At 39.9% G+C, this 17,621-nt stretch overlaps 1 protein-coding gene across 5 annotated transcripts in view; it reads right to left on the reverse strand.

The window, feature by feature from the left end:
• Positions 1 to 1,329: 1,329 nt before the first annotated feature.
• UIMC1 (ubiquitin interaction motif containing 1) overlaps positions 1,330 to 17,621 on the reverse strand; it is a 169,025-nt gene continuing 152,733 nt past the window's right edge. For 4 of the 5 annotated variants that reach the window (XM_032269844.1, XM_032269843.1, XM_032269845.1 and 1 more), the window contains 5 exons: positions 7,318 to 7,396; positions 5,107 to 5,278; positions 3,398 to 3,461; positions 2,301 to 2,337; positions 1,330 to 1,783 (listed from right to left, as the gene is read on the reverse strand). In XM_032269844.1, coding sequence (XP_032125735.1) covers positions 1,573 to 1,783; positions 2,301 to 2,337; positions 3,398 to 3,461; positions 5,107 to 5,278; positions 7,318 to 7,396 — 563 coding nt within the window. In that variant the 3' untranslated portion in view covers positions 1,330 to 1,572. The remainder of the gene's footprint in view (positions 1,784 to 2,300; positions 2,338 to 3,397; positions 3,462 to 5,106; positions 5,279 to 7,317; positions 7,397 to 17,621) is intronic. The other variant, XM_032269848.1, reaches the window with a different exon arrangement.

Here is a 17,621-nt window from a genome sequence, read left to right on the forward strand (position 1 = left end):
CACTGCTACCCCCTGCCCCTTGCAGCAAACCGCTAACTTTAGCTTCTGTACAGACAGCTTGCCTTGCACACCCCTGGGCCCCCCTGAATAAGGATGTGGTTTTGCAGCTTAAAGGCCCTGCTCCCCCTGAGCTCGGGGCCACAGGTTGGAGAGATATGAGTCCTCCGTGGCCACCGGCAATAAAGACCCTGCAATTTGGCATAGTTTTGTCTTGCTGTTGATTTTCTGCTCGCTCCGGTGCTACACCTGGAGTGTAGTAGTTGCTCAAAGAATAATAGTTATTTCTTATGTGATGCTAGCCACAAGGTCAGTGCCATCCAACCCAAAGACGTTATCTATGGAAGGAAAAGACAGTGACATCGCCATCTTGTCATCTTCTAACTCAAAAGCTTGTGTGCAAAGGGACCTCTAAGCAGGAACAAGGCCTTAATGTTTGTGTTACCTTCCATCCCAGCCATGTGTAAACTCCCCAATCTAATACAGACTTCATTTTCATGTTAAAAGAAAACTTTGGACATAATCAGAAGTTAGGAGAGCCTTTTTGAGTGTGCCTGTTTATCCTGCCCCAAGATCCTTTCCTGGTCAACAGCCACCTCCCCCAAGTTTTTCATTACATCTTCAAATCAGCTTTGGCCAAAGCTAGAGTTCTTCACAGCCTTGTTTGGTCATTTCCCTCAGGTAGCTGCTTCTGCCAAATGACATCCTCTCATCCTTGGAGTCTGTGCATGCACTGAGAACAGACCACATCTCTGTTCTGCACTGGAAGCTCCTAGGCAACATAGTAAGGAATGTGCACTATGTTAGTAATGTTACCAAAATAGAAGCTATTTCCTGTTGCTGCTAACCTTTGGCATCAAGAGAACCAATCTTGATTTGAACAGATGAATATGCCTGGCATCCCCACTGGTTAATCTATTTAGAAAACATAATTACATAGGGACCTAATAACCGAGTGTTCACTTACACATTCCTGGGAAGAATGGCAGGACACATCCCTCAAAGATTCTATGTTCAGGCTGAGAATTCCACTGTGAGTACAAGATGAAGGGGACAGGTCACTGAATGGTAGGGACAGCAGAATAGATAGTGGGAGTCAATGCCCCGGCACCTCCCAGAATTATGTCAGAAACAGTCAAGGAAGTAACCACACAGTGTTCAGAATTGTGCAGTACACATCAAGTAAATATATACATGTATGTCAAGGATCAATAATGGAATTCATTCAGCATGTGATTTATGAGTCTAATAAACTACCTCTATGATGAAAATATCCCCATCCCAAACCCTGCAATATAAAGAAAAAAAAATTAAAATTTCCATCTACTGAAATAAGATTTCATACAAACATAAATATATTTAAATTTTCTTTTAACTGTAAGTAAATTTAAACAAACTGTTATAAAACAGAATACTATACACAGTTATCTGCATAGATCATAAAAAACATAAAAACCAGAATGCTGAGTGGGTGCTGGTGGTGAAAACTGCAGGGCTAAAACTTGCTCAACAATGAACCAGAACACGGCCCACCCCTCCTACTAATGGTTTTGTCAACCTTTGGACCCTAGAAATTCAGAATTTTCTCCTCCTTCCTCTGCCAGCTTTGGTCCGTGTCCGACCACCTGGCTGGATAGTAACTTGCTTTTTAAAGTCCACTAAGCAATCTGTGGCTTCTGAAATGGAAACAAAAGACTTGATGGGAGATTCATTTAAGTCATGATGTGTGAAGGAACTCTGCATCTCTCTGCTACAGGCTGCCTCTTCCATCCCTGGTGAGGGCACCCTAGAGAGAAGGAAAAAATTCAGATTCAATATAAACCTATTCAGCATCAAGGATATGCTATACACTGTATCAGGAGATTTTACATATCAGGGGATTATTAGTAAAAATATTCTTTGTAATAATCCCACCACATATCATCACTGCTTTCACAGATGAAGTCACTGGGTAAATCATATACTTAAAGTTGGTCATCGAGAGAATCAGAAGTTAGATCCAAATTCCCAAGCTGCTTGAGAATCCAGGTCAGAAAACTAGGGTTGGATGGGGATAGAGAGGTAGAGAAGAATAAGACGTAACTTTTGCTCTGCTTGTTTTAACATAATGAATGAATCGAGCTATCCAATCCTTAGCTCAGATAAATGTGGAGCACAGAATCATACCGACAAAGAGGTCCTAATAGTTCCACAGTGATTTCTACTGCAACAGTTTGAGTATCACACTACACACAGAACACAGGACCAGGCCTGCACTTTTCAGAACTGCTGACAGCCACAATTCAGTGCACAACCCAATTCACCTGAAGGCTCCTGTTTCTGAAGACTTGATCTCTCCATCTGTGATATGAAAGAAAAAATAGTAATGTTGGTAGTAGTGTTAGGAATCATATCACTTCTTACTGATCTTTTGCTTCCTGTATTCTAGGCACTGCTGCTCATCAGGCCTACCGAGGCAGCTCAGATCCCCAATCCCCTAAACCCACAAATGTGAGCATTAGTGTCCAACAGACTGAGCTGTAGGAGCACTCAGATGAACACTTCTGAATGAACAACCTCTGAATAAATCTACTTCAATTCTTGACTTGAGGAACAAGGAGTTGCCAAGGGAAATCTGCCACCTGCAGAGATTCACAAACTGGTGATCTAGAGACAACAGGATATGAGGTTGGCAGAGGCTGCCTTTTTATAGTCATCAGAAGGCACAACAGATTTGCTTGGTGGGAATGAACTATTAGAAGTAGATGGTAAGCAAATCTCACAAGGCTTAAGCAAAAGCTCCTCGTCCATCTGCATCTGGTGAATTTTAACAATAGCAACTAATAACAACAGTAATAATAGCATTAACATTTATCAAGAGCCTACTTATGCCAGGGAATATGTTTGGAGCTTTACCAGATATAATTCTTGCTATCTATGAGGTTTGGTATCACTAACTCCCTGCAATGGTCTTAACCAATACACTCTACCACTCCTTAAATACTAGGCACAAACCCTCAAGATCGCAGGTTGGGACACTAAGCTAAAGGTAATATATGAATGATACACAAAACAAGAGGAGGAAGCAATAATGTCTCCATATCTAGTTTTCTGTGCCTGTTCCTTTAGAAGGTATACTTGGGGCTTGTCGTATTCCCCTGTGTTTTGATAGTGTTTTTTCCGAATTCAACAGGCAGTCCTGATCCAAGGCTTTGTAAAGCCTGAAATGAAACACAGGATGAAAAAGACAGCATATTGTCCTATCTTCCTTAGAGAGAGATGACCTAGATTGAGTCTCAAAGGCTGGCTGATTGAGTCACGTGTGTACCCAGATAACCCCAGCAAATAGGGGGTTGGCGATGGCTATCTGCACTGAAAGGCCTTAGGCAGAAGCCCAAAAAACTGGTCCTGGGGTCCTCACCTGAAGTCTTGTGCTCAGACTGTTCCAAGAAACTAAGGAGTCGGCCTTCACTGTGGCCTTTTTTCTGTAACAGAGAAAAATAGACAAAACTTCAAGGCAGAGAGTTTAAAATACAACTTCCATGGCCCAGATCACATGTGTTTACAGAAGAAAAAAGATGTGGGGCCACAGGTCTAGGGAAGTCTTTTGCTTTTTTTTTTTTGAGATGACGTCTTGCTCTGTCACACCAGGCTAGAGTGCAGTGGTGCAATCTCAGCTCCCGGGAACCTCCGCATCCTGGGTTCAACTAATTCTCCTGCCTCAGCCTCCCGAGTACCTGGAGCTACAGGCATGCACCACCACACCCAGGTTATTTTTTATATTTTAGTAGAGATGGGGTTTCACCATGTTGGCCAGGATGGTCTCGATCTCCTGACCTCATGATCTGCCCGCCTCGGCCTCCCAAAGTGCTGGGATTACAGGCGTAAGCCACCACGCCTGGCCTTGTTTTCTAATAAATGAGGGTACACAAGTGAAAAAACAAACTGTAATGAAGAGAATACATCGCTATGTCAAGATTACCATGGATTTAAAAGAAAAAATAAATTTTAAGGTGGTGTCTACAGGCAGTGATGCTAGAAGAATAAACTGGCTGTATAAGTAAGCGCTTACCTATAAACCATAACTCCAAATCTCCACCTCAAAATCACCCCATCCATAGAGAGGTCTCTTTCTTCTGGCATGACAGACAATAGCTTCCTCATTTTAGTGTGTATAGTGACTCCTTTGTTGGTAACCCTAGAATATGGAGCTGCTGCTTTATCTTTCATATCTAAGTCAAAACTTGGTCTTCCTGAATTACAAGGCCCAGAAAGTGAGTACATCCATCCTTCCCAGTGACCATGGCCTAGACTCGGCAGCTTCCTAAGGTGGGGTACACAAGGAGTTCAACAGAGTTGATCTCTCATATATTCTTGGCAGCGGGATTATGAATTGGATATCCTTTCTGGAAAGCAATTTGGCAGGTTTCAACAGACTTTAAAATGTATACATCCATTGACCTAATAGTTCCATGTCAGGAAATGGATTCTAAGGAAATAGTAGTATAAAGGCTGATTAATGTTTTAAATACAATCTTACAATACCAAAGAACCGAAATGTCCAATAACAGGTGAATGGTTAAATGACCATCTGTGTAATATATACAGTAACAGTAATTTTTAAAAATAAAACCCAAAATGATGTTTATGCTACACCTTAAGTTTTCATAAACAGAAAACTATATATCGAGTACTATATAGAATATAGTATACATATAGTACTTGATATATAGTATGTAATATGTGTGCGTATGTGCGCTTATTGTATATATATTGAGAGAGAGAAGAGGGGAGAGGGAGAATAGTGTCAATTACATTAACAATGCATAGAAAAAAAGACCAGAAGAAAATAGGCCAATACATTAAAAGTTATCATCTTTGAGTAGCTAAACTATGGGTGATTTCCCCTGATTATTTATATTTTTTGAACTTTCCATATTTTCTACAATGAACATGTATTACTTTTTAAATTAAAACGAAAAATAATTTTTAAAAGCACAAATATTGTTTCAAGATAAAGAGAGGGAAGAGGGGAAGGAGACAAGGGAAAAAGCCAGAACAGAACTGTGGCCTCTAACAACTGATAATCAGGAGGGTTAGCTAGCTTTTTCCAAAACACTCTATGCATACCTTTGGGTTCCTCAGCCGTTGCTGCCGCTTCCCCCCCAGAGTTGAACATGCTCTTTCACTCCCTTCAGGCCCATCTCCTTGGTCAGCCTTCGCAAGCTGGAGACAAAAGTCCACATGACACTGATACTCTCTGAATGGGACCAGGGATTTACAGAGATAACACTTCTCATTCCTAGCCAATAAGAAAAAAGGAAGAAAACACAGTTTTAAGATGTGCTTTTGCCTCTGGTCCCCTGGATATGTCTCAAATGGTGTTTTTACATCCCAAAGTTATTCTGTGGAGGAGACATATCAACCAATGCAGATTTACTCAGCAGGATCGCCAATAAAACTAACCCAACGCCAATCAAAAGGACTGAGTGATTAGCAGTTTTCCCTGGCTGTTTCTCTGTACCCTGCTGTTGCAGCAGTGGGATGATAATGGAATCAGCTCTTCAAACTATCTCAAACAATGCTGATTGCTCTTCAGAAATAAAATATTCTGTCAAACTCTTCTGAAATTAAGTGTAATAGTTTTTTCAAAGAGGTGTTAAAATTTCAACAGATAAGGGAGCACCAAGAGCATTAAATTAAGTTGACATTTTTACCAGGGTGGATGAACTTGTCTGATTAGTAAATCAAGTCTGTCTATATGCTGACTTTCTTAATTCTACAATCTGCAACATCAACTAAGAAATTACTAAAAACCATGTGGTTCTGCCAGAGGCTTTTGCGTAATTTTATGTCCATAGCTATTTTTATCTTTTTAAAAGAGTAGAGTTTGGGGAAAGAGAGGAAAAGTAGGTCCTTGAGGTAAAATTTACTGGGCATCAATAAAAATGGAATCATTGGGGTATTTATTAAGTATTTTCTCTGTGGTGAGAACCTGGGCAAGGCCTTTTAAACACAATTCTCAATTAATTATTCAGCCCCATTAAGAAGGAGCTAGTCTCACTATGGTCTTATAGTTAATAATTGTCAGACACTAGATCTGCCTGACTCATAAGATCACCTTGGTTTTAAGAAGTTAAAGAAAATTTTCCAAAGAATGCTACCTTGGACATCTCCTTCTGGCCATTTTTATTCAGTAACTACAGCAAGGGAGACTTCGATTAGCTATAAGGAAGATTTTTTCTGAAAATAGGATAAATAAGTCTCTCAAATACTTAATTATCCAGAAGAATGCAAGCAAAATGCTGCCTTATAAGAAAAGCTAGACTAGTATACCTTTCAAGTTGTATCAATTAATGCAAAAAGCATTTATTAATTCACTACTACATGAGAGACAGAATCACCGCCTAAGAGGCAGGAGTTTTAGAGTCAGACAGACTTTGTCACTTCTAGCTGCAGTGAGCTGCAGTTACATGTAATTTCTCATTAGCTTCCTTATTTAAAAAAAGAAGGAATAACTACCTTAAGTCAACTACCGTGAGAGTTACAAAGCACCTAGCACAATGATTGGCACATAATATTAGGCACTAAACAAACAGCTCTTATTGTTATTGCTGTCTCAGACACACGTTTTATTAGAAGCTGGGGATATAAACATGAATGAAGGCAAGTATCTGTCTTCAAAAAACTTGGACTAGCCAGGAACACAGAAATGTTCTTTTAAAAAAAAAATTACTACAATACAATGTGAGGAATTCCTAGAGGAATGTCTACATTACAGTAAGATTCCAAAGGATCAGCTCTGCTCAACTAAATTAGGGAAGACAGATCAGGGTCTAAGATCTATGTTTCAAAGATAAAAGTTTCTGCTTAGTAACTGCTCTAATCTACTGTTGGTAACGGCTTTACTTTCAGGAGGCAGCACCTACCCTGACACCTTCCTCAGAATGAGCTTTCTTAGTCAAGCTGCAACACACAACCAAAAAATGTCTTCTATATTGCCCAACCTTTTGCAATTCAACTTCTGTACTATTACATAATAAAATGCTCAATGCTTCCCATAGGGCACCAAACATCAATATGCAAATTAAAAAAACAGAAACCTAAGAGCAATGTGGAAGTAGAGGGTGTGGCAGGATTGTTTTTAATGTATTAAAAAGGGATACAAAGGCCACCTACACTGACAGAGACTAGGAATAAGAAAAATAAATTCAGGCATCCAAGCAATGAAGTGATTGGCAGGCCAAAGAAACACAGGGTAATATAGAAACTGGTTTTTTTAGTCACTCCAAACGATGGCATGTTATACAAGAGCTCTGTGAACGGACCATACCTACTTACTTGTCAATGTCTGGAGAAGTCTGGGCAGCTGTCCCACCATCATTCTTGGTCTTGGCCTCTTTTTGCCTCCGAGTCAATACTTTTAATAAAAAAAATACATACATATATTTATATATACACACACACACACACACACACACACACGCATGCACACATATAGTTAGCTGGCAGTAGACTCTGAATATGAAAGACAAAATGTATATGAAGAAGCAAAATTTAAAACCTTATCCCACTGGGAAAAGTACATTGTTTGGGAAGTCTCAATCTTTCTAGCATTGAGAATAGCAATTGCAACATTTGCACCAAGACAAATGTTTTGACAACATTCTGTCTGCCCCAAGATATTCTGCTATTTGCTAAGCCATGAGATCTAAAGATCTACTCCACACCAACAAAGGTTTCTGTGTACTATCCCAGCTTGCAGCACTCAAGGGAGGGATTTATACTTTTCCAAGCAAAACTCTATCTGGTATAACACTCCAGTGAGGTCCTCTATGAAACACAGTAATGACAGGTACATCTGAGTGCCTACATAAGTTCCAATCTTCACAAAACTCTGCAAAGTTCTGCAGTGAGAAAACTGCGGCTCAGAAGAGTTAATACAACCAGTCTTTTCTCACTACACTAGTACCACCTCCCAATTCTAGTGGGTATAAATGGCTTTAGCCCAAATGATATACAAATACACTGTCTCTCATACCAAAAAACATCTGTCTATAAAATCAGTCTCTTAAAGCATCTTGGAGGTTATTTAATCAAGTGTTTTCCAGTTAATTCCTTGCAATAACAAGAAAAACTATGACAATTTCACTTAAAACTCTGCATTTTTTCCTCCTAACACCTGAAACCCCCACAACAGGTAATTTAGAAAGGTTACGAGTAACTTAGGTTGTGAAGCATTTATCTAGTCCAGGGTGAGTCAGCAAACTTTATCTGTGGGAACAGAGAGTAAATATTTTAGGCTTGGCAGGCCATATAGTCTCTGTCACAACTACTCAACTCTGCACTGTAGCAGGAAAACAGTCACAAACTATACATAAACAAATAGGTACATTCCAATAAAACTTTATCTACAGTAACAGGTCTCTGGCTAGATTTGGCCCATGGCTGGCCACTATTTGCCTAACCTTCTTAGATCAACCTCCTACTCATACAAAAATGCCTTCTATAAACATCTCTGACAAGTAATCATATGGTCTTGACTGTATCTTTTTTTTTTTTTTTTTTTTTGAGATGGAATCTCACTCTTGTTACTCAGACTAGAGTACAATGGCGCAATCTTGGCTCACTGCAACCTCTGCCTCCCAAGTTCAAGAGATTCTCCCGCCTCAGCCTCCCAAGTAGCTGGGATTACAGGCACCCGCCACCACACCCAGCTAATTTTTTTGTATTTTTAGTAGAGATGGGGTTTCACCATGTTGGCCAGGCTGGTCTTGAACTCCTGACCTCAGGTGATCCACCCACCTTGGCCTCCCAAAGTGCTGGATTGCAGGCATGAGCCACCGCGCCCGGCTAACTTGACTGTATCTTTTCAATGAGGGAAATTCACTTCCTCCTAGGGAAACCCATTCCATTTGCAATCTGGCTCAATCTGCATTTACTGGGGACCATATGAATACATTTACCCACCTTTCCAGAGGTCAGCTCTTTGAACACTTAACAAGCTGCATTATAAAATCCTGAATTTACTCAGTTTTCTCGCCCACTAAAATGCAACCATCATCAAAGGAAGAACTGAACCTAGTTACTAAAGCTATTCTATTAAGATTTGGATTACCAAACCTTTGAGTGCCTAGGTTTCCTCTAATCCTTATGATGACCCTCCAGATTGGTATTACTTTTCCCCCATTTTAATGGTATGGAAATAAACTGAGAGGAATGGACTTCATCTCGCTATCAAAACTACTAAATAGTAAAACCCAGGATGGAATCTAGATCTGATTCCTATATTTATGTTTACCTTCCTAATTAACCTCTTTTAGATATTATATAATCCAATTTGTCCGTTTTCCTTAATATGCATAGCACCCCAAACAGAACCCAATATTCAACAAATAATCCAACTAGTAAAGAGAACAGAAGAACCACAGGCTACCCCATGTGGACTCATATTCTACTGATTCAGTCAAGGCTGTATTTGCTTTATTGATAATCCTCGTATACTACTGGCTTAAATTGAACTTAAAGGAAATTAAGGTCCATCCCCTACCTTCCCAAATTATCTTCAAATAAAATGTTATCACTGTGCGTAGTGACTCACGCCTGTAATCCCAACACCTTAAGGAGGCTGAGGTGGGCGGATCACATAAGACCAGGAGTTCCAGACCAGCCTGGGCAATAGGGTAAAACTCCAAACTCTACACAAAAAATATAATAGCTGACATGGGGGTGCATGCCTGTAGTCCCAGCTACTCAGGAGGCTGAGGAGGGAGGATCACTTGAGCCAGGGGGGAGGGTTGAGGCTGCCATGAGCTGAGATTGCACCACTGCACTCCAGCCTAGAGTGTCTAGAGCTAGAGCTAGAGAATCTCAACAAAAAAAAAAAAAAAAAAAAAAAATCTACACTACAGTACACTGCAATACAATACAATGTTACCAAGACAAGTCTCTTAATTCTGTACTTGGGTACCTAAGTTGCTGGGTATTTTTTTTCCTCTCCTTAGACACAGGATTTTATATTTGTCCCTGATCTTTTCAGCTGAATATTCCTGTCTATTGAGATCATTTGCAGTCTTGACTCTGACACCTGATGTTATTAGCTATCTTTCTCAGCTATGTGTCATCTGTATATATGACAACCATGCTTTCTACATCTTCAACCAAGTCACTAGGGAAAAATGGTTATAAAGGATATGGTCAAGGACAAAACTGTGGCATGTTACCAGAGAAGCCTGTCTTTTCCCTGGTCCCAACTTTCCTTTAAATAATTAATAAATAATTAATCAGGCAAACATTTATTGACAATCTTCAATGTGCAAGTAATGGGGAGATACGGGAGATTATGAGGCAATGTCCTTGCTCTTAAGGAGAGTACAGTTTACTAATGGAGACAGCATACACATTCAAATCACTACAACACAACATGTAAAGAGATATGTATAATAAAACAAGATAATAACACAAGCAATTAATAATAGTGTTTGCCTCTGGGGAGGATGACAGGGATACTTGAAGACTGGAAGAGGAAGAAGGCATACTTTCCACTATACTTTCCTGTAAGTCGAATTAAAAATTAGAAGGGGGGGAATCAGATTATATATAGTCAGGCACAGATTAAATGATCTAAGGTTCCTTCCAACCCAGAGATTTTATAAGTAAAATTAAAGTACTCCAGGAGAAAAAACATCCAGGACAAAACCAGCTTCAAATCCACCTCCAATTCTATCAACCAGCCCATACTTCTCTATCTTACATACAAGCACGTCATGAGAGATTTTATCAAGTGCCTTGCTGAAATCCTTAAAAGGCTGGCACCTCCAAGATTACAGAATCCTTTAGGAGTTGTATTTTTTATTTTTCTTTCTCTGTATGTCCCCCATCTTGACTACCACGTATTTTTCCAAAAGAAATACTTGGAAACCACTCCACAGAGAGGGTTGGAAAAAGAATTGATTCTAGCACGGTATATACACCACTATTGTATTTAGCACATTTCTGTTTCTATTCATTTATGTCAGTCTCCCTTCCACATTGTGTAACTTTCTGAATTCAGGGACTCTGGGTTTTATTTTGTTTCATTTTTTTCTCTTCAGCATCCTCAGCAGTCTAGTACAGATTAAATGCTAATAAATATTTGCTGAATCAAACTGTATCAATAGATTCTAAAGGAAAAAAGAGCTCTTGTTTTATGAGGACTCACTTTGTGCCAGAGACTTTATAAACAGAATTTCTATCTTTACAACAACCCTATGAAGAATATTTCATCATTTCTATTTTATAGTCAATGAAATATTAAGTAACCTGATCAAGGTCACAAAGCCAAAAAAAAAAAAAAATTGCACAAGAAATGCAATGCAAATCTGACTTTACAGAAACATATGTTCTTCTACAAGAGCAGGCTGCCTCTCCTGGAAGATAAGAAGCTAAAGAATGGGAAGAGAAGAGGTGGTTAAGTAGTAAATGAGTGGGCAGGTAAAAGAGAATCTGAGGGGAGAAACTTTATAGTTAGGACTATACGGTAATATTATTAAATGTTATGATCACAACAGACTGGACTGGGGCTTGCCACTGTTTTCTGTTTTTCCTTTGAAACCTACTGCCCCTACAAAAGAGCAGAGAAGTGTAGGTTGCTCTGAAGGAACACTTGTGGTTTCTGAGGGTTGAGATGGCTATTTAAACTAGCTGCAGGCAGAGAATTCACTGGGAAACATACATCCAAAAACCAAACTGCTGATAACACCAGCCACAGATTTCAAAAGGGAACAATGGTATCTGAGTACAGCTATCAGGGAAAGGCAGAAGAGGACAGGTATCACTGAAAGCTGAGAGAGATGACAATAAACATACGACCATACCTCAGCTGCTTACATTCCATTGTATGTGAAATGCTCTAAGGGGCTGCACTTAAAAATGTGGCTTGGCACTGTTAAGATACAAATAATCAGTACTGCCTTGTAGTGAAGGGCACTCACTGGCTTTAGAGTTGGACAGGAGGTGTCTAAGTTGGGCCTCTACTAGCTGTGTGGCCTTAGACAAGTTCCCTAAACTGAGTAACAATCTACCTGTTGAATGAGATAACTGGATTTAACCTAATGAGTTTTGGTGACAATCATATCAAATACTGTAAGAGTATCCAGCCCACAGAAAGCATTCAGTAAACATTAGTTTCATTTATTCACTGTTTATATAATTTTCATTTTTCTTCTTCCAGATTTTTTTCTTAGCCTTATCTAAAGACATAAACTCATTCATGGAACCAGTGACCACTAGCCAGCCTACAATTTGGGTTTGTTAGATCTTAGTCTTGAGTGGTTTCCATACTAAATTTTACAAACAAAATGGACAAGTAAATAGCCTAGGCATTACAGAACAATTATCAATACTATATAAACATCAACACATTTGTTTCCAAAATTCAAAGAAAACAAGCTATAAAAAATAAAAAACATATGGCCTAGTACCGTAAATAGTAAAGACAATAGTTCCTTGAGGACAGTGGAAATTATATATACAAACAAGGGAGTTTTGACAGAATGACAAGTGGTTAAAGTCTTCTCTGTTTGTTTCCCTCAACCTCAAAACCACCTCAGAAGAAAATAATGGGAACTCAGAGTTGTGTCTCTTCCTGCTAAGACCACCCCTCTTTCAGCCTAGCACTTCTTCAGTGGGATATAAGGAAAACAAGGGAAGGTAAGCTCTACCTGCACACAGTGAGGCAGCCATGCTGTCTGCCTCCCTACAACCAATGACCTCAGAGACGAGTCTCAATCAAAGGTTATTATTAGAACAAATTATTGGCTAGGTGTGGTGGCTCATGCCTGTAATCCCAGCACTTTGGGAGGCCAAGGCAGGTGGATCACTTGAGGTCAGGAGCTCGAGACAAGTCTGGCCAACACAACAAAACCCTGTCTCTACTGAAAATAGAACATTTAGCTGGGCATGGTGGCGACTGCCTGTAATCCCAGCTACTCAGGAGGCTGAGACAGGAGAAATGTTTGAACCTGGGAGGCGGAGGTTGCAGTGAGTGGTGACTGCACCACTGCACTCCAGCCTGGGCGACAGAGTGAGACTCCGTCAAAAAAAAAAAAAAAAAGAACAAATTATCTATGACTCTCTGACGTATGTGGCTAAATTTAAATCTTCATTAGAATTAAATATAATTTAAAACTAGGCCAGACACAGTGGCTCACGCCTGTAATCTCAGCACTTTGGGAGGCTAAGGCAGGTGGATCAACTGAAGTCAGGAGTTCAAGGCCGGCATGGCCAGCATGGTGAAATGTTGTCTCTACTAAAAATATAAAATGAGCTGGGCATGGTGGCGCATGCCTGTAATCTCAGCTACTTGGGAGGCTGAAGCAGGAGAATCACTTGAACCTGGAAGGTGGAGGTTGTAGGTTGTAGCAAGCTGAGATTGCGTCACTGCATTCCAGTCTGGGCAACAAGAGCAAAACTCCATCTCAAAAAATAATAATTAAAAAATTGAATTCCTTAGTCCCATGAGCCACATTTCAAACACTCAATAGCCACATGTGGCTACCATATTTGGCATCTCAAATATAGAACATTTCTATCATTGCACAAGATCCCACTGGATAGTGCTGTTCCTTCAAGAGATAACCAGGACCAATCTTATTATGCCTTAATTGTCTTTATCTTGGGTACCAAAAGAAATCCAAGCCTCCTCTGGCATACCTCTTCACCTGGATTCTCATCCACATATGACTCTGTCATTTGGGGGACTTTTCTAATCCAACTCAATCTCCCATTCCCACGCTCGAAATATTAGTAACTTTGCCCTCTACAATTTGTGTCAGTGATCAGCAAAATCCCTGTTCTCAACCTCCTGTGCAAGTTCCCTCTTCTCGCTCTGATTTAAAGAAGGCTTTCATGAGGATACTGCTTCTCACTGTACTTTCTCAAATATTAAATGTTTCTTCTTCTATTGACCACAACACTACCAGACCTGGGGCGAGTATCCTTCCATCGCTGCTTCCAGATTATTGCAAAAACCCAGTTTGAAGCACAAACTATTGTACCACTCCCCTACTTTAACCTAAGGTAGTAATCTACTATCATCCTAGTCACCCCTTCCCCACAGCAATGCCTGGGCACTGAGTGAAAGTGTTTGTTGTTGTTGTTGTTGTTTTTGAGACAGAATCTCACTCTGCAACCCAGGCTGGAGTGCAATGGTGTGATTTTGGCTCACTGCAACCTCCGCCTCCTGGGTTCAAGCAATTCTCCTGCCTCAGCCTCCCAAGTAGCTGGGATTACAGGCACCTACCACCACGCCCAGCTAATTTTTGTACTTTTAGTAGAGATGGGATTTCACCATGTTGGTCAGGCTGGTCTCAAACTCCTGACTTCATCATCTGCCTGCCTCAGCCTCCCAAAGTGCTGGGATTGCAGGCGTAAGCCACTGCGTCCCACCCGCTGAGTGAAAGTTTTATCACTTACTGTCTTTCTCTTCACCACTCTTGCCACCATTCTTGATTTCAATATCTACATATTAGACTGAACCATATGAAGCTGCAGTTTTTGTTAGTTCAGCCCAAGATATGATCCATCTAGTACTCTGGCCTCTCAGTTCCCTGACCTCTTGTTTATTAAATCCTATGGCTCCTACCATCTCAGCCTTTCTCCAGTGGGGTTCCAAGAGAGGAGTGAGCCTAATGCCCTAAGGCATCCACCAAATGTTATGAATCAATTTCTGTCCCCTGCCTCTAAAATGGTACCAGCTATGTATCACACTTACATAGGCAGAAGTAAGCGGTCAATTCATCTTCTGACTTTTTTTTGAGACAGAGTTTTGCTCTTACTGCCCAGGCTGGAGTACAATGGCAAGCTCTCGGCTCATCGCAACCTCTGCCTTCCAGGTTCAAGTGTTTCCCCTCAACCTCCCAAGTCGTTGGGATTATAGGCATGTGCCACCATGCCCAGTTAATTTTTTTTTTTTTTTTTTGTAGTTTTAGTAGAGACGGGGTTTCTCCATGTTGGTCAGGCTGGTCTCGTACTCCAGACCTCAGGTGACCCACCTGCCTCAGCCTCCCAAAGTGCTGGGACTATAGGCGTGAGCCACCATACCCGGCCTCATCTTCCTACTTCTATGGTTCCAATGAAGAACTCTAGCTGAGCCTATCATTAATGATGAGTTCAATTTCAAGTGTCCATTCTCTGATCACCATCACCTAACTTGTCCAACTCATCCTCTCTAATGTTCTTATGCCAATCACCCTTCAGCCCCACTAGGACATCTGATCCTATACTACTATCATCTTTTCACTGTTTATTACCCTGTCATATCCTCCCATTCCTTCATAGTGTGCATAGGTATCATATTAACAATTCCCTTGAATATTCTCTCAATTTCTTTCTACTGTACTTGCAAACTCCAACTTTGGTTAAATACAGCCCTCTACTTATTATATGTCCTATCTGCTGAATGTGACAGGAACAAAAACACATATATCAGTGCTGACTGGGCTCACTTTTTATTTAAGATCAAAATCTGAAGTGGTCTCTTAGTACTTCCTGGCAATCCTAATATATTTTCCTAGTTAGTTCATTCTTCCAACCTCCCAGATACTATTTCATATCTTCTCTGCTATTCTCAAACCTCTAATATCCATTCTGTTTCCTGTATTACCATTCTTTTTTATTTAAATATAATTTTATTGAGATACATTCACGTATCACATAATCCACCCATTTAAAGTCTATGATTCAATGATTTTTGGTATACTCACAGACTTGTACAACATCACCAGAATCAATTTTAGAACATTTTCATCACCCCAAAAGGAAACCTGTTCTGATTAGCAGTCATTCTCCAGTTTCTCCCAAGCTCCCAGCCCTAGGCAACCACTAATCTGCTTTGTGTCTCCATGGATTTGCCAGTTCTGGGCATGCCACAAATGGAATCAGACAGTATGCAGTCTTTCATGTCTGACTTCTTTCACCTAACATATGTTTTCAAGGTGCATCCATGTTGCAGCATGGATGTACTTCATTCCTCTCTTTCCACAGTGGCCACACCATTTTATGTGCCCACCAACATTTTAGGGTTCCAATTTCTCCACATTATCATCAATGCATATTTTCCTTCTTTTTTTATTTTTTTAAACAGTGATCTTAGTGGGTATGAAGTGGTATCTCATTATGGTTTTGACTTGCATTTCCTGACGACTAAAGATGTTGAATATCTTTTTATGTGCTTGTTGGCTATCTGTTATCTTCTTTGGACAAATGTCTATTCAAATCCTTTGCCCATGTTTTAATTGGGCTGTTTGTCTTTTTGTTGTTGAATGGTAAGCTTTCTTTACAGAGTGGGCGTGGTGGCTCACACCTATAATCCCAGCACCTTGGAAGGCCATGGCAGGTGGATCACTTAAGCCTAGGCATTTGAGACCAGGGGGGCAACATGGTGAAACCCCATGTCTACAAAAAATACAAAAATTAGCTGGGTGTGGTGGCATGTGCCTATAGTCCCAGCTACTTGGGAGGCTGAGGTGGGAGGATAGCTTGGGCTAGGGAGGCAGAGGTTGCAGTAAGCCAAGACTGTACCACTGCACTCCAGCCTGGGTGACAGAGTGTTCTTTATATATTCTGGATACTAAACCCTTAACATACATATGATTTGCAAGTATTTCTCCTATTCTATAGGTTGTCTTTTCACTTTCTTGATAGTGTCCTTCAATGCACAGAAGTTTTAAATTTTGATAAAGTCCAATTTATCTTTTTCCTTTTGTTGCTTGTGCTTGTGGTATTATATCTAGGAATCCATTGCCAAACCTAAGGTTGTGAAGTTTTACCCCTAAGACACTTCCCCTGACTCGCTGAGATAAGGTCTCAACTATGTTGCCCAGGGTGGACTCAAACGATTCTCCTGCCTTAGCCTCCCGAGTAGATGGGACTTAAACTTACCAGCGTGTACCACTACAGCTGCCTGTAAAACCTTTACGACTTACATTTAGGTCTTTGATCTATTTTCATATGTAATATAAAGAAGTGGTTCGAATTCATTGTTCTGCATGTGGATATTCAGTTGTCCCAGCACTACATATTGAAAAGACTGGATTGTTTTTCCCACTAAATTGTCTTGACATCCTTCTCAAAAATCAATTGCCCACAAATGTATGGTTTTACTTCTGGACACTCGATTCTATTCCACTGAACTATAATGACTGCCTTTATGCCAGAACCATATTGTCTTAATTAGTAAGTCATAAAATTGCAAAGTATAAACCCTTAGCTTCATTATTTTTCAAGACTGTTCTATTCTGTGTCCCTTGTATTTTGGTATGAATTTTGGGACCAATTTGTCAATTTATACAAAAAAGTTAGCTGGCATTTTGAAAGGGATTTGAAATCTGTAGATCAACTTGATGAATACTGCCATCTTAACAAGATTAAGTATTCTAAACCATGAATATGAAATATCATTGCATTTATTTAGGTTTCTTTCAGCAATGTTTTATAATTCTTAGAGAAGTTTTTCATTTCTTTTGTCAAATGTATTCCTAAGTATTTTATTATTTTTGATACTATATTAAATGTAACTTTTCTTAAATTCATTTTCAGAATGTTCACTGATAATGTACAAAAATACAACTGATTTTCTTTTTTTTTTTTTTTTTTTTTTTTTTTTA

Source organism: Sapajus apella, unplaced genomic scaffold (assembly GCF_009761245.1).
Source record: "Sapajus apella isolate SASKATOON/1434 unplaced genomic scaffold, GSC_monkey_1.0 scaffold200, whole genome shotgun sequence".
Classification (NCBI taxonomy): Eukaryota; Metazoa; Chordata; class Mammalia; order Primates; family Cebidae; genus Sapajus; species Sapajus apella.